The 22,828-nt window shown below is 38.9% G+C and overlaps 1 protein-coding gene across 1 annotated transcript in view; it reads right to left on the bottom strand.

The window, feature by feature from the left end:
- Positions 1 to 19,284, bottom strand: part of NOL10 (nucleolar protein 10) — a 72,823-nt gene extending 53,539 nt beyond the window's left edge. The window contains exons 1-11 of the mRNA XM_067544769.1: positions 19,104 to 19,284; positions 17,858 to 17,903; positions 16,008 to 16,106; positions 14,799 to 14,876; positions 13,335 to 13,372; positions 9,212 to 9,348; positions 7,542 to 7,607; positions 6,875 to 6,935; positions 6,248 to 6,333; positions 5,783 to 5,861; positions 4,131 to 4,280 (exon numbers count right to left, since the gene is read on the bottom strand). Coding sequence (XP_067400870.1) covers positions 4,131 to 4,280; positions 5,783 to 5,861; positions 6,248 to 6,333; positions 6,875 to 6,935; positions 7,542 to 7,607; positions 9,212 to 9,348; positions 13,335 to 13,372; positions 14,799 to 14,876; positions 16,008 to 16,106; positions 17,858 to 17,903; positions 19,104 to 19,169 — 906 coding nt within the window. The 5' untranslated portion in view covers positions 19,170 to 19,284. The remainder of the gene's footprint in view (positions 1 to 4,130; positions 4,281 to 5,782; positions 5,862 to 6,247; positions 6,334 to 6,874; positions 6,936 to 7,541; positions 7,608 to 9,211; positions 9,349 to 13,334; positions 13,373 to 14,798; positions 14,877 to 16,007; positions 16,107 to 17,857; positions 17,904 to 19,103) is intronic.
- Positions 19,285 to 22,828: the final 3,544 nt, after the last annotated feature.

Raw genomic sequence — 22,828 nt, 5'->3', positions numbered from 1 at the left:
TCACATCATGTAAGTACTGTAGTGCGATCTCTTTATCATGAAAGTGAAACTTACAAATGTAGATTTTTTTTGTTACATATCTTTACTCAAAAACAAAACAATGTAAATCTTTAGAGCCTACAAGTCCACTCAGTCCTACTTCTTGTTCAGCCAATCACTAAGATAAACAAGTTTGTTTACATTTACAGGAGATAATGTTGCCCACTTCTTATTTACAATGTCACCTGAAAGTGAGAACAGGCATTCGCATGGCACTGCTGTACCCAATGTTGCAAGGTATTTACGTGCCAGCCAGATGCACTAAACATTCATATGCCCCTTCATGCTTTGGCCACCATTCCAGAGGACAGGCTTCCATGCTGATGATGCTCATTAAAAATATGCATTAATTAAATTTGTGACTGAACTCCTTGGGGGGTAACTATATGTCTCCTGCTCTGTGGTTTTACCCACATTCTCCCATATATTTTGTGTTACGGCAGTCTCGGATGATGACCCAGCACATGTTGTTCGATTTAAGAACACTTTCACTACAGATTTGACAAAACACAAAGAAGGTACCAATGTGAGATTTCTAAAGATAGCTACAACACTCGACCTAAGGTTTAAGAATCTGAAGTGCCTTTCAAAATCTGAGAGGGACAAGGTGGAACATGCTGTCAGAAGTCTTAAAAGAGCAACACTCTGATGCAGAAACTACAGAACCCAAACCACCTAAAAAAAAAAAAAATCAACCTTCTGTTGGTGGCTTCGGACTCAGTCGATGAAAATTAACGTGTGTGAGTCCGCACTCCTTTGGATCGTTATCGAGCAGAACCTGTCATTAGCATGGAAGCATGTCCTCTGGAATGGTGGTTGAAACATGAAGGGGCATATGAATGTTTAGAGCATCTGGCAAGCAAATATCTTGTAATGCTGGCAACAACAGTGCCATGCATATACCTGTTCTCACTTTCAGCTGACATTGTAAACAAGAAGCAGGCAACATTATCTCCTGTAAATGTAAACAAACTTGTTTGTCTTAGTGATTGGCTGAACAGGAAGTAAGGCTGAGTGGACTTGTAAACTCTAACGTTTTTCATTGTTTTATTTTGGAGTGCAGTCTTTTTTTTTTTTTTTATAAACGTAATTCTACTTTCATGATAAAGAGATTGCACTACAGTACTTGCATGAGGTGAATTGAAATACTGTTTCTTTTGTCTTTTTTATAGTGCAAATATTAGTAATCAAAAATAAATATAGTGAGTACTGTACACTTTGTATTGTGTTGTAATTTAAATCAATATTTTTGAAAATGTAGAAAACATCCAAAAATATTTAAATAAATGGTATTCTATTATTGTTTAACAGCATGATTAATTTTTTAATTGCACAATTGATCACGATGAATTTTTTTTAATCGCTTGACAGCCCTACTTTAAATATTTTAAAGTGGATCCCTTTACTGATAGCATACAAGGATTGGGAGTCTGCTTGTTCTAATGAATTGACTGAGTGTGGTGTCAAACCTGCTTCTTAATTAACTACACTGATTAATCCTGTATCATAAATAGCCTATGAATACCACTTAGCATTTATATAATGCCTTTCAACTGAGGATCTCAAATCCTCAACCATGAAGTGAGATACATGAGTGACATATGCCGATAATTTCTCCCATAATTGAAAGATAGCCTGTTCTTGAGTGGAATGTGATTCATTTAACAATGAATAGCAACACTACACATCAATTCAGACAAAGTCAAGAAAACCATATGGAGAATCTACAGGGGGAATTTAGCTAGAAAGAGTGTGATTACCAATTAGAATGGTGCCTGAACAGTGGAACTACCATGTGTGGCAGACACTGAATGAGGGAAGCAGCTGCTGTCTGTGCCTCTGTTTTTATTATAGAAACATCAGCAAAAAATACATTGAAACCTAGCGTTTGAAATTCTAATATATAAAAATATTTCAAACATTAGGTTACTTTTGGACATCCACATCTTTGATTGTAAGGGATTTGTTTGAGAAAGTAAGAATTCAGTCCCTTTCCCACAAGCACCTCTCTCTGATTGCACAGAGTGCAGGGACACTCTTTCACTGAAAACTTTCCCAGAATAATTTTCTGATAACTGGTCATTTGAGTCAGAGAAAAGCAGCTTCGGCTCTGAAGTAGTATCTGGCACTCACTTGGTTCATACCCTTCCTTGGCACCCGTTAGGTTATTCTTATTATGCTTTCCCTTTCTGTTATTATTGAAGAAGTGGCACATCTACCCTTACTCATATATAAAGTGCCAAATGAGCTTTAATGACCAGAAGGGTCAGAACCTCTTTTGCACTGAATCCAGAATTATTGCGCAAATTTAGAGGGACTCAGAAGCAAGAATATTATAAGAGGGGAAAATCCAGTCAGCGCACAGTTAGCTACTTTTAAAAGCAAACATGTAAGACAGCCATAGTAAGAGAGAAGCCTCTCAGAATTGGGCCTTAGCACCAAAAGCGTGAGCATACATGTCCTCAGTGTTCTAAAATGAGGGACAAAAGCAAAGCAAACTTGGATACCATTTCTCTTTTCTTTTTCCTTCCCTGCAGCAGTAGCACCTACCTCCCAGGTCCTGCCTCTATCTCCCAACTGAAGGCTGCTACCCCACCCACCTCTGGTCTCTCCCCGAAGAGTAATAGAAGAGCATTTTCCCACCTCATCTCACCAGACAAAAGCCTCAAGGTCCCCACTCAAAGGCACGTCTCAGCATGGGGCTACTCTGCTATCAAAGCCAGAGACACTCCACCTCACCATCCGCCTCTGTGCAGCTGGTACTCAGCCAGAGATAGTAAGGAACCAACAGCTGGGGGAGGTGGGGCCAGTTGGCACACACACTAGGAAAGAGTCCAAACCCAGTGCTGTCTTCAGCACTAAAAAATCCTCCCTCTTCCTACCTGAGGGGCCACCTACTAACCTTTATAGTGCCTAACTGTGGTTGAGAGAAATGTATGTGATTAAGAAAAATGGAGAGAGGTTAGTGCTGGTGTTTTAAACACTAGTCAAGAATTTATCAAGTCTAACTAACTAACTAACTATACAGTTACTGCAAAAGGACTTGTTAAACTGCCCATGTATGATCAGAGAAAACTAAAAGAAAGCTGGTGAACCTTAAAGGCATCTGGGTGTTTGTGAAGGCAAGTAGATTCCCTATGGTTGAGAAATAATAGTGCAACCCTAGTTGACTGTCTGAAATAGGCTGTAAAGCATTTGAAAGCTACTGAACAGGCTGTGACTTCTCTTGATCAGGTCCATCAAGTCAGAGGCGGAGAAGAGTGCAGGAGCAGAACAGCTAGAGAGTCTGAGGAGTATAATGCAAGCACTGGTAAGAGGAAAACAGCAACTAATGAAAGACCCTCAAATGAAACCAAGCTACAACAATGTTCTTACAGATCTGCCAATTAGCACATAGTAAATTTCATATAAAACATTAGTAAGAGTGCAGAGATGAAACAAAGACGTTGTCAAGCACCCAACAAACACGACATTCTGCATGTGGATATTCAGGCTGAAAGCTCAACTTTATCTATACCTTTTAAGCTTATAATTTTAAAAATATCTACTATAAATTAGTCATTTAATACAATATATAATACATGACAAAGTGCAATCTGAGTGTAGACTTAATTTCTGCTTCTTTGTCCTGGCGGAGTTATTTAAATATAAGCATCTGACCTACTAAAATAGATTCTTTGAATTATAGATTGTTGATCACAGGGGTTAGAAATGAGCTAAGTGCATTCCGGGAAAAACAGACATTGAGCCAAAGGGACGCAAGAAGAAAAACATTTTGTGCTTTAAAAAAAAAAAAAAAAAAAATCTCACCAATTTTACAAATATTTTAGATCTTTATCTTTAAAAAAGGCTTATAAGCTGTGATATAACTGTTGAATCTGTACATCTGCATACCCAACAGCTTACTGAAGATTTATAAGGATCTACTTATAAAGTCAAACAGAAGATAATACCACCAAGCAAGTTAGGATACACAAAATACTCACTATATTGAAATGCAGACCTAAGAGTAAAGCATAAGTTCAAATCACATACACAAACAAAACTATGAAAAAAAATGTAATTAACAGCATAACAAAATAAAGACTTACTGTGTCCTTGTTCCACATTTTTATGATTCGTGAATCTGCAGATATTATTAAATCTAACGGATCCTGGAACTGGATTGATGTAATAGGCAGGCCATACTGGTGATCTTTGACTATTAATGGGTTACTGGATCTGAGATCATAAAACAAAACCTGGAAAAATAAAATCAATTAAATTCCCTGTACTATCTAGTCAAGACGGTTCAACCTAAGCTTGGTCTATACTTAATGTTGAATCAGTTTAACTAAATTTGTTTAACACCTTTAGGTTAAACTGGTGCAAATTCTGTGTTTAGACAGGTCTGTGAAAATATAACTTAGAAGCATATGAAGTTCTGAACAGGTTATTGTTTATGAAACAAGCCCAGTTTACTCTGAATTGGTCTCTTATGCCAATACCAGACAGATGCTTCAGTACTATGATAATTATATATGCATTTAAACATTTACTATACTTCCTACTAAATACCAAAAATGAAGTATTATCTGTGCTTTTTAGGTGGGTTTTTTTTTAAATGTTTAAACTATTCGTCGTCTGTCTTGTGTATTCTAGTACTATTTTTCCTTTATGACACAAGATGGTGATACGGCAAGATAATTTCAAGTAAAACACGTAACTCAAGTTCTTAGAAGCCCTTTGGGATTTAGCAGTTTTTAATCAACTGACTATCTAAAGATGTCATTTTCACTCTTTCAATGAAAACATTAGTGTTCACATTCCCTTTATGAGAAGTAATGTGGTCCAGTAGATAGAGAGCTCTGGCCATGGATTCAGAAGACTTAGATTCTAGTCCTGGCTTTCCCGCTGACCTGTAATTGGGCCTTGGGCAGTTCCTCTGTTTCCTAAATGTAAAGTGGGGACACTAATACTTATTCACCTTTGTAAAGCACCAATTCTATACATGAGCAGAGCTACGTTAGTAGTAAATATTCATCTGTTCAGCAACTTTAGGCTTTGCACCTCAAGTAGTCAGGTGAATGGTTCCCTCAAACGTCCAGAGCAGGTACTCAAAAAACAAGCAGCTCTTTTACACATGTGCACCAACAATACTCAGCCAGGGGCTCTACAGTCAAATATAGGTGTCTGGAGTCCAATGAAAAGAGTACTGAGAACAGGAGAAATCCTAACACTGCGCTACACATGGGCAGCCCAAGTAATACTAAATCAATGAACTGGAGTTGGAGCAATCCCTAACTGCACCTGGGAGCAGCTGGAGGAGAGTGAATAAAGATGAAAACCAACACCTTTAACTTCAAGAGCCAGGAGATGGGGTAGGAAGAGGGTGGATATACACTGAATTGAAAAGCAGGAGAACCAAAAAAAACCCTGCTTCTTCCTCACAGTATTGAGTCAACAGAAAGTTACACTGAGATGTGATGTTGTAAAATCCCTCACACATGCACATCAGATGTCACTACATTATTATTTTGTAGTTATTTAATTCCTTTTTCTGAAGTTACTCTGCACCTTAAGCTTAAGTATTACTACCCTATATGTAAACAAAAAGTTTGTGTGTGTATATTTAACTCCTCCACTACTACACACTGGCTTCAAACCAATTATACTGAATGTATTCAGAGATCCAGGTCTTTAGTACAAGGACTGTATCTTTCGAGATCTATGGCAAACAAAGTTAATTCAACAGCATGCCTACCTGTCCAGTGGATGTGCCAACAGCCATATTCAAAGCTCCATTAAACTTCAGTGCTGAAATAGATGGCAAACCATCTATCCTGAAAGGCATAATGTTCATAATTATATTTTCCTTTCAGTAATGGTTGTGAATATTTGCTAAAATGCCTATAATTAATGGCTAAAAATATTGCATGTTATGTTTACATATTCAGAAGTTAGATAAAAAATTAATGGGGATACCAATGACATGCACCATTTTTCAGAAATAGCAGTGCTCATTTTCACAAGCCCTGTGTTGATGTGCATTTTTTAAAACGTTGGCCTTTGCTTTTCACACCAATGAAGTAAGAGACCAAACTTTCCAGATAAAGGCCCAATTTTACAGCATTTTGACACCAGTGTCAATGGGATTACTGATGTGCAGTAGGAGTGCAGAGCAGGATCAGGACCTAACACTATGCACTAACAGCCAGTCTTTACTTACTCTGTATCTACTGTCACACTGCTTAAAGCACAATCCAACACACCAACTCGATTTCTTGTTCTAGGGTCCCAGCATTCCACCTTCCCCTAAACAGTATAAACAAGTAATGGAAAAAAATATATTTCAAGATTAAACAGTCAATTATGTATCCCTCTCAGAAGCCAGAAATCAAACTATAGAGGATACTGGATCTACTGTTGATCCATTTTAATTGCAAAGGTAAATACAATCATTCCATGAGTTCAAGTGATGAAATGCTAATTGCCACATTTTAGTTTTCTTCTATTTTTAAAAAATATGATCAGTTCTGAAAACCTCTAAAATGTTAAATCCTAAAATAGTAACAGGATATGTGTAGGCTAGTTAAGTTATACAGATGTCTATATTTTATAGTAAAATGTGATGATTATTTTCTTTGTTTACTTGCAGAATCTTAAGTGTATCCACAACCAATACAGTGCAAGAAATTGTGTGCATTGTCCAACACTTTAATCAATTTGCATGTAATGTAATAAATTAGATCTTTAGCTATATATTATGATTTATTCCTATGATCTGCATACAATCACCAAGAAATGAGAAAGAAGTACTGCCAAAGTTCTTAGAAGGGTTAATTTAAACATTTACCTCAGCTGTCCCAGTAGCAAATAAGCAGTGTATGGGATTTATGTCACAGACATTATTCTCCCTAAAACAGAAAGAAGGGTAAAGTTTTATGACCCACAAAATGACTTAGACAAACAACTAAAACAATTGTAATCATCATGCACGCAACACCATTATTCTGCCAACAATGCCATCCTCAACTGCCTGCTTATCCATTCCTTCCATAAATCTCTTAGCGTTTTCTTCCTCATCACCTCTTGTACTTGGAACCCTCCCCAAAATGATGCACAAGTTTAGCACTTCCTACAACTCCCTTCTCAAGACCCATTCATGCCATGAAGACTGCAAGAAATCAGCCAACATATGATTGCTAGACCAAAGAGCATTGGGGACAGTTTAATGTAGTCACGTTAATAAAAAAAGAAGTTTCATAAAATCTATTTTAAAGAGCAGATTAGGCCATTAAAAATATCCATAGATATAAACTGAACATGTCTAATTGTCATAGTGAAGATTTTTTGAAGTATGAAGTCAGAGTTGACTATACTCCTTTCAAATTCTACCTTAATTTGCACTGAGGTGCATTTGGATTGTGTACAGTATGCCCTATAGATAATGAGCATGCTGGTCATTTGGCTCCATCTGCTGGAAAAATTGTAGATGGACATGATAAATTGTAGATACTTACGAAGCATCTGTTTGTAGAGAATTCAGGTACCTTCCTTGCTCCAGATTTAATCTGTATACTTCAGAACTACAAAGAAGCTAAAGTTAATTATTTTCTCTCTAAATGCTGAAAAATATTTTAAATGAGTGAAAATCAGCAGACAATTCTTGTTTAGATCTCATTTTTATAGCAAGTATAAATTTTCAGGGTTTGATTTGAATAGAGCAGGGAAAAACGCCTATCACCATAATAATCTTCCTTCCCATTTGTTCACCAACACAGTGCTGATACTATACCAAAAACTACACCTTCCCAGGTAATAAATGTGTTCATTTTCTAATATGTTATCATAACTCTTGGCTTTTTCTGTGGTTTGCATTTCCTTAAAAGAAAACCAAAAAAACCCTATTACTCATCTTGGTTTGAAACTCTGAGGGCCTACATGTGGCTTTCAGTCCCCTACCTTCCTAGGGACTCTATAAGTCATAATTTTACATAATTTTACTAAATTGACTTAAATTATAACAAAACCATCAATAAGGACAAACATTAAAAATATAATTTGACTTTTGGATTTTTCTGATTTTTAAATAATATATTACACGTTTCAATACGACAATATGTTGTGCTATATATTTTTTACAGCTATTTTCAAGAACATAACGTAACTATGCTGAGAACTATCCAATAGTAACAGACTAAGAAAATAAAGGGACCTAAAGAATCACAAAAATGTAGGGCTGGAAAGGATCTTGAGGGGTCATCTAGTCTAGCCTTTTGTGCTGAGACAGGAACAAATATATCTACACCATCCTTGAGAGGTGTCCAACCTGTTCTTAAAAGCCTCCAGTGATGGGGATTTCACAGCCTCCCTTGGAAGCCTGTTCCAGAACTTAACTACCCTTATAGATAGACAGCATTTCCTAATATCTAACCTAAATCTCCCTTGCTGAAGATTAAGCCCATTATTTATTGCCCTAGCTTCAGCAGACATGGAGAACAATTAATCACCATCGTCTTTATAACAACCCTTAACATGCTTAAAGTCTTATCAGGTCCTCCCTCAGTCTTCTTTTCTCAAGACTAAATGTGCCCAGTTTTTTAACCTTTCCTCATAGGTGAGGTTTTTTTAAGCCCGTTAATGTTTTTGTTGCTCTCCTCTGGACTCCCTCCAATTTGTCCACATCTTTTTAAAGTGTGGTGCTCAGAAGTAGACACAGTACTACAGCTGAGGTCTCACTAGGGCTGAGGAGAGCCAGACAATTACCTCCCATGTCTTACACATAATAATCCTGTTAATACACCCCAGAATGAGATCAGCCATTTTTACAACTGCATCACATTGTTGGCTTTTATTCAATTTGTGATCCAATATACCACCGAGATCTTTTTCTGCAGTACTATTGCCTAGCCAGTTATTCCCAATTTAGTATTTGGGAATGTGATTTCTCCTTGAGCAGTTTAGTACTTTGCACTTGTCTTTATTGAATTTTATTTTGCAAAGTCTTCTGTTTAATGAACCAACTTAGATTTTCTATAACCAACATTTTCTACTCTTCACTAAAGAACAGCATTTTTCACTATGCATTTAAAAAGAATCGTCAGTTTTTACAGTATATTTTTAGCTTTGTTTTATACTTGGAAAATCCAGTCCTAAGAAAAACAAAAACAGAGCCCACTGGGATCAATACCTTGCTCCTACAAAATACAGGTCACACGATGGGTAGTGATAGGAGAAATCTCTACCAAACTTTGGTATTCTTGTCCTGTAATAACGGCCATGTTGTGAATGAAACTCAACATATCTGTCACATTGCAAGAAGACGATCTGAAAACACAAAGCAGAAAGGATTTGGGGTTTGATTGTTTTTTTTCTGGTGGTTTCTCCTGAGCCATCCCACCCTTGTCTCTCTTTTCTTTAAAGAAGACTCCAGTGATTTTTCAAACTCACAGGTTTTTATCAAAACCAACTGATTTGGCTATTATTTTTTAATTAACATTGTATTTAATGAACAATGGTAAAATTTACTAACATGGATCCTGCCTCACTATTTGCAATAGGTACGACAGAGAGCTTGATTAATTAATCTGAAGAGAATCTTTCCAAATGATTTCTGTAGAAATTTCAACATGTATTTTAAAAATCATGTAATGGTGGTTATGTTCTCTGATCATTTGTCTGAAATTTGTATGCACATATGAACACCAACCCCACCATCACCACTCCCTGAGGGAAGGAAAGGAAAGAGATCTCACGGAGCAGCACCTTTCGTAATCTTGAGGATTTACAAAAAATGTCCCTAGGGTTGATCTAGCAGCACTACTAGTAATGACGGAAGTCCCAGTGTAGACCAATTGCAACTGATTTTACCTTTTTTGACTAACACATGTCAGAGATAACAGTCCTGCACCCAGTCTATGCTAGTGCTTCCACCATTCTAACCCAAGAGGAGCTGTACCGGTATTAGGCTAATCCTGAGTGCAGGCAAAATGTATAAGCCTTTTAACTTCTGACAAAGGGAGATGTTTTCAAGTGAAGACCGAGACGCTAAATGTAATGAATTGTGGTATTCCGGAGAGTGGAGAGAAGGGTTCCTGGCCAGCTAACAGGAACACAGGAATTGCCAAACTAGATCACACTTGAGGTCTATCTAGTCCAGTATCCTGTCTCAGAGAGTGGCCAGCAACAGATGCTTCAGAGGAAGGTGTAAGAACCCTGCAGCAGGCAGATGTGAGATAATCTGCCCCAAACATTAGGCCTCCTGATCCAAGAACTAAAGACTTAAACGATGAAGCGGAGATTGAATATCCATTCCACACAATGTTACCATTAATTATAGCATCTCTGGATATTCATGTTATCCACATAGAAGTCCAATCCCATTTTGAATTTTACTAAGTTCTTGGCCTGAACAACTTCCTGTGGCAATGTGTTCCAGAATTCAATTACAGGTTGTGTGAAAAATTACTTCCTTGTTTCAGTTTTAAATTTGCTATCTTTTAATTTAATTGCATATCTGTTATTCTTGAGTTATGAGCCAGGGAGAACAGAAATTCCTGATCTACATCCTCAAAATCATTATTTTATATACTTTTATCATGTCCCCTCTTATTCATCTCCTTTCTAACGTAAACAATCCAAATCTTTTCAATCTCTCTTCAACATAGTTCTCCCACATCCTGGATCATGCTACAATAACTTTTTCTTTTTAATGGGGTGATTAATATTGCAGTTTTCCAAGTGAGGCCTCCCCATTGATTTATATAATGGCATTATAACATTTTCCACATTATTCTCCATCCAATTCCTCAAGCAGCCTAACACCTTGCTTGGCTTTTGACCACAGCTGCACATTAAGCAGAGCTCTTCATAATGATGCCTAGGTCAGTTCTCTTCCCTAGTCTCACCAGAATATCTTCTGTTCTAACTCTAAAGTCAAGTAAAATTAAAAGAAGTTTCTGAAGCATGGAGCAGTACCAAAAATAAATTCAAGTGATTAATGCAAAATCGGATCATATTCAATTTAAACTTCAATAGCATGTTCTAAGTTCATAGACAGAAGGAAAGGGGAAAGACATCAAAGGATCACACTCAGGGGGAGCAGAGATAGTTTATTTTCAAGTACAAATCTGAATAGTCATCCTCCTTTACTCCCCGCCACGCCCAAGAGTTTAAGACTTTTCAAACTGTACTTTAAAAAAAAAAAAAAATCAAATTTCCTGCCTCCATAAAGTAAGCTCAGAGTAATCAAAGACAATACAAATGTTGAATTTTCCCTCAATCTCTAATAATTGTTGTTTTAGATATTTTTGGAAAATCTCTACAAAACTGGAATGAGAGACACTCAGGTTTTCCTTTATTAACAATGGATCCAACTCAGTGGAATTTTTTTATATTATTTTTCCCTTAGCATTGTCTCAGTTTCTGCCACCACTGAATCATTCCTAGAAAATAAAACTACTGGATGACAAAAGCAGCTTCCCTAATGTACCTGGCTATTGGTGCGGGTAAGAGACAAATGGAAAGAATCTTTTTTTAAAAGGTCAGGGAACAAAAACACCATTCCCTTCTAAACCTACACGAGTCACATAAGCTTAAATTAGTAAATACTTCCAGAGTAATGCCTCATAAATTAAAAATGTCTTGAATCTACTGTTGATCTGAATTAGGTAGGATTATTTAGACTGGTTTCAGTTTTTCTCCCTATTAATTATACAGTATGTTTTGGATAATAAAGTTAAAAAAAGACACAAGAAAAGGAAAATATGGAATTAGACAAGTTCTCTAGACAGTTTTTCTGTGTCTGAATACAATGCCAATTTCAGCTAAACATAAGAAAGCAGGACTATTTTTAGTAACCACACAGGAAACAGATATGTAAACAAAAATGTTTTCTGATAACTTCATAAATTCTTTTTCAATCTTTAAGATTTTCTCTTAGGCTTTGTCTAGAAAGCTACATTGGTCATGGGTATGAAAAAAACCACACCCTTGACCAACATAAACCCCAGTGTAAACACAGCTATGTCACTGGAAGAGTGCTTCCATCAATGTGGCTAACATCACTCGGGAAGTGGTGTTCCTACACCACCAGAAAACCCCTTTCTGTCAGCATAGGCTGTGTCTACACTATTGGGCTATGCCAGTATAATCTCCATAGTGTAGACATAGCTTTAGAGAGAAAGCAGGTGGAAGACTGCTGTATCTTACACAATCAGTTCCCTCCTTTTCCCCTTCAATACAGACAGAGTTATTCATAGTTTTCTAGCAGGTGGCAGAATTTTAGACATTCTGTATCTTGAAAAGCAACATAATTATGTATTGAATAAAATGGCAATGTCTGTCCAGGGAAACAGAGGTCATGATTCAGCAAGGTACTCATGCATATGTCTAAATTTAAACACCCGAGTAATCATATTGAAGTCAATGAAATTACTCACATGCTTAACGTTAGGCACATGTTAATAACTTGGTCAATCAGCACCTTAAATAAATTCACATTTAAAAGGAACTGTCAATTTGAAAAATCACATTTCTGCCTGGAAAATTTGTACCTACCGTGTAGTTATGAGTGATTGTGACTAAGGTTATGTCTATACTTATAGTGGCATATAGAGCACAGCCTCCTAGGCCAGATATAAACACCCTTGTAGATGGTGAAGAACTGCTTAGGTGAGCAGAATAAAGATACGTCAGAACCTTCGAGTATATACCCTATGCAGCTCTTTACACACCCAAGCAGTGCCACCCATATCTACCCTGCTATTTTTAGCAGTGTACTGCCTTGCCCCATTCCTGCTGCCAGAGCCTTTCCCCACCACAGTGAAAGGCTCCAGGGAAAAGGGAGAGGCAGTGAGCCTCTTCTCACTGCCTCTCTTTGCCAGAACTTTTCACTGCTGTGTGTAGCTGCACACCACAGTGTGGATGCAGCCTGCTTGTTTCTGAGGCATATAGCTACACATAATACGCTGCTTCAAATATAGATGAGCCTAAAACAACTATAACGGAAATAAATTAGTAAAGATATTTCTCTCTTTTTCACATTTCATTTTCTTTGACCAATCAGTTTCATTCTTTGTTCTGTCTCCTGGCTATTCAGGAGAAGACATTCAAACAAAGGCAGAGAAAAATAAAAAATTTTAAAGATACTTTTCAAAGGAGTCAGGATATGCTATTTAAATTAACTGGACTATTTTTTTTTAAACTCATCAACTTCAAAAGTCTGTGTCGGCAGTGTCCCTTTAATACATAGAAGTCTAAAATAATTCACTGTTTTCTCAAGTAGACATTAAAAAATAAAATATTAAGCATACCTTTGAGTAATCATCTGATAAAATATCAAATGTAACCACTGGGGAGGAAGAGGAATAAAGAAAGTTTAAGAATCAATTATGTAAACATGATTTGCAAACACTGACCTAGATCCTGAATGCTAAATTTTAATCACGAGTAGTCCTTATTGACTTCAATGCATTATGTATGCAATCTTTAATTACATAATCAAATACAATCTTTGTATTCTCTTCTAAAGCTTTAGAGATAAAACATTACAAGATGCTACATGTGTATCATTCTTGTAAACACTACATTTTCCTTAAAATAATACTCAAGTATATCTTTTTTGACTCAGTCTAGTTAGATATTAGTTAATTCAGAGAGAAGGCAATTTTTGGGGGGATGAATTCAGGCAGCTTTTATATGCCAGCAAGTGTTTGCTATTAAAATGATATATTTAATTTGAAATAAATTATGGAGAATGTTTACCATGTTCTTTGTAAACTAACGACTTTGCCAGAAAAATAGACTCTGATACTAGAAGAATCTAGTTTAAAACAAATGGAGATTAATCATGTAATTAAAGATTATCATAATGAATACGCACAAAGTTGCAAGTACAACCCTGCCTTGGTTATATCTTGAGCACTTAACCACACAACCCTAAGAATATCTTAATTTAGTGTTTTGGATAAAATTATTTATCCATTTCCAGTAGCATTCTTAAAATGTTAAGTACTTTTCAGAGAGGAAAGAAGACAATAAGCTCAAATTCCATTAAGAATTAAGTAAGAAGTAATTAATATATAATTAACAACCTTACCTAGTTTACAAACTTAAATTTGATACCAAATGAAAAAAAAGTAAACCTTTTAACAGTTTATTAGAACACTAACTAGACTGATTCACTTGGAAAAAAGAAAATGAATACTGATGTAACAGTATCTACTAAAGACAAGAGTATGCAAATCAATACATTTTACTCTCTACTTACTGCTTCTCTTGATAACTGATTAGATAAATATTATTTGATTTGATCTTTTTGTAACTTAAAAAAAAAAATTGGAAAAAGTCAGCCAGACATAAAAGCATATTCATCTAGGATTTATAGCTCACTTTCCAGCAATCTTATTGGTTTACAGAAAGCCCACTTGGGTTGACCGAAGAGACACATGGACATTTGGATCTAACAGTTACCAAGAAAAGTGCAATGTAAAACCTTATGATCTTACAAACTTAAGTTACAATGTAAAACAGAAAACCTGTGGTTTTACTTTAGATGTGTGATTTAAGTTTCCACAGATTTCAAAATGCTTTACAAAGGTAGGTTAAGTAACATTATCCCCCTTTTACTGAGGGGGAAATGGAGATACAAAAAAGTGACTTGCATAAAAATCACAAGACAATGACAAAAACCAGGTCTCCTTCCTCCTACTTCAGTGTCCTACCCACAGGTCCACACTGCCTCCCATATACAGTTTAAAGCCATATAATTTACTGACCTTCAGAATCTAAGCATCTTTCAAATTTCAGGGATAACTGATAGGTATCAAAACACCGGATCCTTGGCTTATATGTTCCTGCAAAACAGTTTTATCCCTGACATAAGCAAATCAGAGAATATGTTTTAAAAACAATCAGTTAAACACAGTCAAGGCTTAAATATACACAGTGGTTACTTTTGCCGTTATTTCAACTGTTAGAACCTTCAGCCCTAGAAATCAATGGTAGTTGAGTGCTTGCAACTCTTAAAAATCAGATTACGTAGGGACATGACTTTAGGAACCCATTTTTGAAAACCTTGACCCTGATTGCTGGAGATTTAGTCTGAAAACCACCCATACACATATAAACCCAAGATAACAGTCTGCGTAACTGGATATAATAAAAGTACCTTCTAATCAGTCTGAAACACTAAGCCTCTGTACTGTATTAAGCTGCCCTGCTTAAATCACTAATTCGCATTTGTTATCTCTGTGAAATTTAGTTGTAGTACTATGCCTCCCTCCTTCTAAAGAATACCAGATTCATTTAAAGTAAGATATGATTATTGTACAAGAAACAACAACAGGAGCATTTTAAGCAAACGGCTCAAGTACCCATAGACAGAAACTGGAAGATAAGATTTTCTTCACACTTTAGTTATGATTCTCACTTTAATGATAAAGATAACATTTTCTATTCATTCACCAAGTGAGACATGCAGCTATCAGGTCTTAAAATAGTACATTTCATCTCAAGTAATATATGTTAACAACAACCTGGGCCAATCCATGAAATTTTAGTGTGTCACTGACTGTTACTTTTGATTTGAAAAAAAAACAATCAAAACCAGGTCTCATTTATGCAAATTTGGTTAATTAAATAGTCTGGTGCCCACTAGGATTTTCAACCAATTAAACTTTAAAAACCTATTTTAAAAGCTAGAATCATATACACATAATAAATGTGTAAAGGGCAGTCTCCATCTGAAAAAATCCCTTAATTAAATTCCACAAATATCCATGGATTACTAAGAAGTCCTTCACACAGTACCATGACATGTGGGCTTCCAGGTTCACCACATGGTAACAGTAAACTGCAAAAGCACCTAAAAGCACTGACACTTAAAATGATCTAGAAAAAGTCTTCTCTCCTTCAGTAAGATACCTTCAGGTCAAGGTTTTCTAATATTTTAACCTTTGGCATACACAAACATTTAGTTAACTCACCAGTTGCCATAATATATTGTCCATCCCTTGACACTTTAATCCTTGTGCTAACTGTGGGCATATTAAAGTCTTGAATAAGTTCAATTCTTCTGCGAACATCTAAAAAGAAAATATTCCTATTAAAGAAAACTTGTAACATCTTTTGTTGATAGGCAAAGTTTTCTAGGGCAGTATCAATAGTAACTAAACAAAGGACAAAAATCCTCATTTTAAGCCTCATTAACTGTGGTTAACATTTAATATAAGCAATACTGCTTTCAAAAATATGCTGAGTGTTAAACTTACAGATCAGTAAATTCTGTGAACTTTCAGAAGTAGACTATATCAATGCAGAATAAATTATATCACTTTAATTATAGTACATTAGTACAATTATAGCACAGATAGTATGTGAAATAGCTCTTTACCTTACATAGCTGAGACATTATATACTGCAGTAGTTCTCAACCTTTTTGTCTTCAGGACCCATTTGTAAATGTTTATGACCTGTTGTGACCTAGTAAATAGTCTGGGGAAGGAGGCCCTGAGGTGGTTTTGGTTGGATCCTGCCCCTTGGGGAGAGTGGGTCTGCCTGGCAGTCTGCCTGTGGGGCTAGCTAGGCTTGGCACTCTGTTCCAGGTGTTACGACCTCTGGGGTTGCAGCACCACTCACATTTGGTCCCCCCCAACTGGACCAAATTTATGTGAGTGGAGTAGCAACCTGGCTCATGGGGTTGCAGTGCCACTCACTCAAATTTGGCCTACCTGAACTCCCGTCACCATGATGGCTGGGCTTACCCTGAGCGGCGCTGAGAACCCAGAAGTTGCAGTTCCTGGATCAGAGAGACGAGCACAGCCAGACCAATGGAACAGGAACTCCAGTAGCTGCCATGCGACCCTCTGAAACATTCTGGCGACCCTATTTTGAGTCCCGACCCACAAACTGAGAAATATAGTGTATTCCATCACCCTCTGTTTTGGACTCATGTAATAAAAACCCAAATACATAATCATAGAAGATTAAGGTTGGAAGGGACCTCAGGAGGTCATCTAGTCCAACCGCCTGGTCAAAGCAGGGCCAACACCAACTAAATCATCCCAACCTGGGCTTTATCAAGCCAGGCCTTAAAAACCTCTAAGGATGGATATATCTATTTTAGCTTTCCATATGGCAGTTATCACTACGGTATTTATGCCAAACAAAACAGATAAAAATCCAGAGTAAAAAGATATTTTGTTTCTCTCCATTGCTCTAGGCAGAGGAGCATGACTATGTATGGGTAGGAATTTTTGTTTGTGGGTTTTTTTGTTTGCTGGGAATTTCTTTTACCAGCATACAGTCTGGGGCAAAGAGAAGGCTTAAATTAAAATGTAGATTTTAACTTTGAGTTGAACAACTGATCTCAATGACAGGACCTCTTGCCAGAAAAGAATGCTCTGTTATCAGTACTTGGTGCTGAGAAATGTGAATAAAACCAGCTGCATTGTCCCTGAGGATCATAACTGTAACATTTCTGATGTAGATAGATTATAATAATGTATATATAAAAGGGGTCCATCATATCTGCTGTCCCACTTCATACAGTGGCCAACATCTGATGCTTCATAGGAATTCAAGAACACCCCATAATTCATCCAGTCAACTGTACAATACTGCATGAGGAAATTTCCTTCTTCACCCCCTAATCTAAATCAATTTACAGTGTGCCTCTTCAACCCAGAACTGGCTGCCAATTACCTACGTACATAAGCAAAATATAATTACAGTTCTTAAATCAGTTTGTTTAACATGTTTTGGTCTATTTATGGATTAGGGTGCTAAATAAATGCAACCCATTATTACTGAACAATATGTGTTAAGGACAACTCACCCACATCTTTCTTTTGTAGTGCTCTCTTCTTCCTATCAGAAAGCCACTGTAAGAAAAGAAAAATAATTGCTATCAGTATTAATTTAAAGTGCTAGGAAAAGAGAGAGTCAGCCAATTTGCCAGTGAAACAAAGACAGATCTAACAGTCAAATTAATTCTTTTTCTGTTTGTTGTGCTATGTATCCTATCAACAGTAGCCAGTACCAGAAGCTTTAGAAGAAGTGCAAAATAGCTATACAGCAGACAGGTAAAGAAAATGGGACAATCTATTCCCCCTCCCCCCAGATCAAATTTCCCCAACCTTTAATAGTTAGAAGGTGCCTTAATCTCTGAAGTCCGAGCTTTTATATCCCTCCTTAAACATTTGCTTTTAGATTTTTTTTTTTCTAATATAACTCTGGATATTTGTTTTATATGTATACAGGTCTAATCTCCTTCTGAATGCTACTGAAACCTTGATCCAAGATTCCTCAGAGAAACTAGAGAAGAGTGCTTCAGGGCAGTGGTTTTCAACCTATGGTGCGTGGACCCCTGGGAGTCCACAAATTATGTATAAGGCTGTCCTTACCATAAAACAGTGGTTTTCAACCTGGGGTCCACAAACTATGTCTGAGGTTTCCACAACGGTGCACATCTCCATTCAAAATTGTCAGGGGTCCACAAATTGAAAAAAAGTTAACGTCCACTGATCTATGGGTCCCTCCCGCCCCGAACTTGGCAGCAGTTTTTGTCTAGAAAGTTTCACAGTTTCGCCTGTAACTTGAGCCTTTCTTCAACTGGACAGATACAGACTTTACAGAGAGTTACAGGCCAACACGGCTAAAAACACGCCCCGACACCGGCTGCTGCCGCGCTTGAAAGGAGGGTGGGCTCGGGTTTAGGAAACGCACCGTTCGTTCCTCGGTCAGTTTCACACATAAAAGTTTACAGCGGTTCCCGGCCCGCCCCGGCCCAGCCGATGTGCGCCTGGCGGGGAGGGGGAAGGGACGGCGGCAGACAGACAGACAGCGCTCTCCTGGCCGGAGAACGGACGCCTTTCCGGGCCCGGCAGCACGAGGGGTGCCCCGTGCCTCCAAAGTGGGAGTAGAGACTGCGCCCCACCCCCTACGCGCGGAGAAGCGGGATCGGGGATGCGGGTGGTCCCGCAGAGACCGGGCTGGGGCCGGGATCCCGGCGGGTGCCCGCTGAGGGCGGGAGGGGCTCGGGAGGTGAAGGGGGGGGTGAACGGCGCTCCGCCCTCTCTCACCTCGGGGAGGCTCCGGCCCGCGCTCAGGCTGTAGATCTTCACCTCGTTGAGGCTGGAGACCTGCATGGCTCCTCCAGCTCGTGCTCGTGCTCGGGGTCGCGCGCGTCTCTGGCTTTCCCTGCCGGCCGGGTGAAAGGCCAAGCAGCACTCAGCGGGGATTCAGCGCACGCGATCCCCGGATCCCATCCGACCCACAGACCAGTGCGTCGCCGTGGTGACTAACTTCCGGTTCCGGCTATCCTTTGACCCGGTAGTGACGAGTGTATGACGCTTGGGGGGGTGGAAGTGGGAAATTGCCGTTACGACGTCGGGGACTCGAAGTTTAACTCTCCCCAGATCCCCCCCAGTCACTGTCTGCGCCTTAGCGCGCGCCTCAGGACCCCGCCACCCCTCAGGCGCCAGCCGCGGCTGTTCTCTGGTTCCGGCCTCCCGCGGCCACTGGCTGCTCGGGGGCCGGGCTGCAGCCTGGCAGTCGCCGCGGTGGGTGACTGGAGCCGCTCCGCCGAGCTGGGGCTGGGCGCGCTAGGAGTCCGGGCCGGGCCGGGCCGGGGTAGAAGCGGGGCGGGGCGGTAACAGAGAGCGAAGTCCCAGGGAGCAAAGCTGGGGATAAGTCCCTGGGCTGAGAGCAGCGAGGCGAAACGCCAGTGGGCTAAAGCGCTCGACTGCCCCGTGGTGGTTTGTATCACTCCAGGGCCTAGGAACCCCAGTCACGGCCCAGCACCTCCTTGTGTACAAACATCCACAGACCAAGAGCACGGTCTCTGCCCTGCAGAGCTGGCAACCGAAGCACAGCACATCAGGGGCAGTGGTGTCAGACCACCAACAGCCTGACTTGTCGGGTTTTTTTGTGTTTCTTTACCACAGAACAGGAAAGTTTTAATGACGATAATGAATTAGCTTTGTGTTTACAGGCAGCTCCTCCCAGGCGTGAGGGGCGGCGTGGGCGAAAGCACAAAGGTGCTTGTTTGGAAAATTTAACAAATGGTCTATGGAGGCTGACATCATGAGCCGATTGAAGGCAGATTAGTGAACGAGGCATGACAGGGTGCGGATTAGCCGTTTAATACAATAGAGAAGACCAAGCCACTGTAAAGAGGCACAAAGGAGAGTGAAATGGTCAAAGCAGTGGGCTAGGAAAATGTTCTTTGCAGCAGTGGTCTGCATGGATTTGAGTAGGGCAAGGTTACATTTGTCAAGGCCAGAGAGAAGCATGGTGCAGGAACCATCACAGAAAGTTGGAGGAGGATGAGGAGGATCTTCTAAGGTATCCACTGAAGGAACAGTTAGAGATAGGAGCAGAACTAGGTGAGGACAGAGTCACAGAAGGCAAAGGAGGATAAGATTTCAAGAAGAAGAGTATGGGCGACTGTGTCAAAGGCAGCGGACAGATCGAAGAGGATGAGAAAGGAGAACAGATCTGAGCTTTAGCTAGGAAGAGGTCATTAAAGACTTCATTGCAGAGGTGTTGCTACTAGCTTTAGCAATGGTTAGGATGCCCGGGGGAGGGGACCTGGAAGCTTTTAAGTGCTAGTGACTATCGGAGACAAATAGGAGTGCTACAGGGACTCTGTGTCTCCAAGGGAGTTTCCCTCAGTCAAGCAGCATTAGGAAAAGAAGTTTAGCTGCCTCTGCTGTTGCAGAATGAAATAAATGAACACAATCTAAATATAAATAAAAAGTACCTGGTCTAACCAGTAATACGGCTAACAATTTTTTTTAAAGATGTAACACAAAATAGCAAATGTTTGTAACACAAAAACAAATATTGCGATCAGACATGGGAATGGTATATGAGACGAGAACAGTTAATAGGAAGATGGAAGTTTGTCTCACTGTTTCCTTGTGCCTCCTTTTCTGTCTGTATCCACCTCTCTTGCTGAATACTTTGATTGTAAGCTGTTTCAGGCAAAGACTGTCTTTTTGTTATCTGTACAACACCTAACGGAATAGTCCATGACTGGAGTTCTTAAACACTATCACAATGCTACTACTACTAACAATGAATGATATTAGTTGGCTATAACAGCTTCTTTAGCTAAATTTCAAAGTACTTCCCTATAAAACTGAAGAGTTGATTCTTGTTTCACAAAAATAACCCTGTGGTGTCACAAGGTTTCTTACAAGTGGGGTGTCTCAGCGCTACTACCACTTGCTGTTAGACAAGATGGGTAGGTAATGTTTTTTATTTGGGACCAACTTCTGTTAGTGAGAGAGACAAGCTTATGAGCCGCACAGAACTCTTCTTCAGGTCAGCTCTGTGGCTCAAAAGCTTGTCTCATCAACAGGAGTTGGTCCAATAAAAGATACTACCTCACCCAGCTTGTCTCTACACTTCATACTTGCTGTTAGACTCAGATTCAGAGCTCCCATAGTGTAAGAATTAACATAATGAGAACATTCTCTTTGCACAACAGGAATTATAATAAAAATATTGTGAAAGTTGCACAACAGTGGAGGCAGACTCCACTGCACCTTATAAACTGAATGTTGAACCTATGTTAATTAAGATTTATAATGGATTTGCAACTATGGATTCATTTTTCTATTCCTGTGTTTTCAACAATTGACTTCTGCTCAAGTTTCAGTTCCATGGAAGTTAGATTAAACAAATAACATTAAGAAATAAAGGCATAAAACTTCACACACCTGAATAGCAGTGCCATATTTGGAACAAATAGTAGAACATAGAATAAATACTCCATATTTGGAACAAACAGTGGAACTATGTATGAGTGCTGGTTTCCTTCCCTAGACCTGAAGAAGAGCTCTGTGAAGCTCAAAAGCTTGTACCTTCCACCAACAGAAGTTGGTTCAATAAAAGTTATTACCTCACCTACCTTGTTTCTATGAGTACAAAAGGCAGCTATATGAATGAATTCCTGCCTAAGGGTAAATGCAGAGGGACGTTTGGTTTAGAAGGCTGATCTACTTAACATACCAATGGAAATTTTTGACACCTAAACAAAGGGTCATCTAGAATATAAACAACAAGCCAACTACAGGAAGAGACCCATAGAGGAAAGAGATCAAAGTGCCTGACATGCAAATTGCTAGAAACCAGAGGTCAAGTCAGGGGCATGGGGTGATGTTACTTTCCCAATATCAAGTTTTCACAACTGCAGCTCCACACACTCCTGACGCTATAACAAAATACTGATGACAGTAGAGCCTGCAGAATTTCATAGTGCAACTTTTTCGTTTCTTGTGTGCTTTGATCACTGATGAACTTGTTAATGCCACAATTATGCTTCAGAGTTAACACCAAGTGAGATAAATAGAGCAGTTCACACTTCTCTCAGAACTATTGTTTCAGGTTGTCTGTTAACCTACAAAAATGTAACCAAATGTAATCTTGCAACCATAATGTTTAATTCTTTTAAGAAATTATGTTAGATGCAGGAGCATAGGTTGGAAACCACAGGTTGTTGATCTGGTTCCAGTTCACTCCTGCAGGAAATAGAGTGAGTCAGCACTGAAAAGATGTAAGACTTAAGCCATGTCTACACTACAAAATTAAGTTGATCTAATTTACTTAGGCATACAAGTGGTGCAGTAATTACATCTCTTGGGCATTACACTTTGCTCCTTATGTTTGCTCCTCACCAGGAGTGCTTGTATCAGTTGTACTGTCAGTGCAGGGCATTGTGGAATGACTCCTCAAAGCCAGCAACTGTCGACATGAGCAATGGAGCGTCTACACTGACACTGCATCGACCTAACTACAT

This window comes from Emydura macquarii, unplaced genomic scaffold (assembly GCF_026122565.2).
Source record: "Emydura macquarii macquarii isolate MOO-44397 ecotype Brisbane River unplaced genomic scaffold, CSIRO-AGI_Emac_v2 contig_1027, whole genome shotgun sequence".
Taxonomy (NCBI): Eukaryota; Metazoa; Chordata; order Testudines; family Chelidae; genus Emydura; species Emydura macquarii.
The sequence above is the reverse complement of the archived record's forward strand: the minus strand, read 5'-3'. Positions and strand labels throughout refer to the sequence as shown.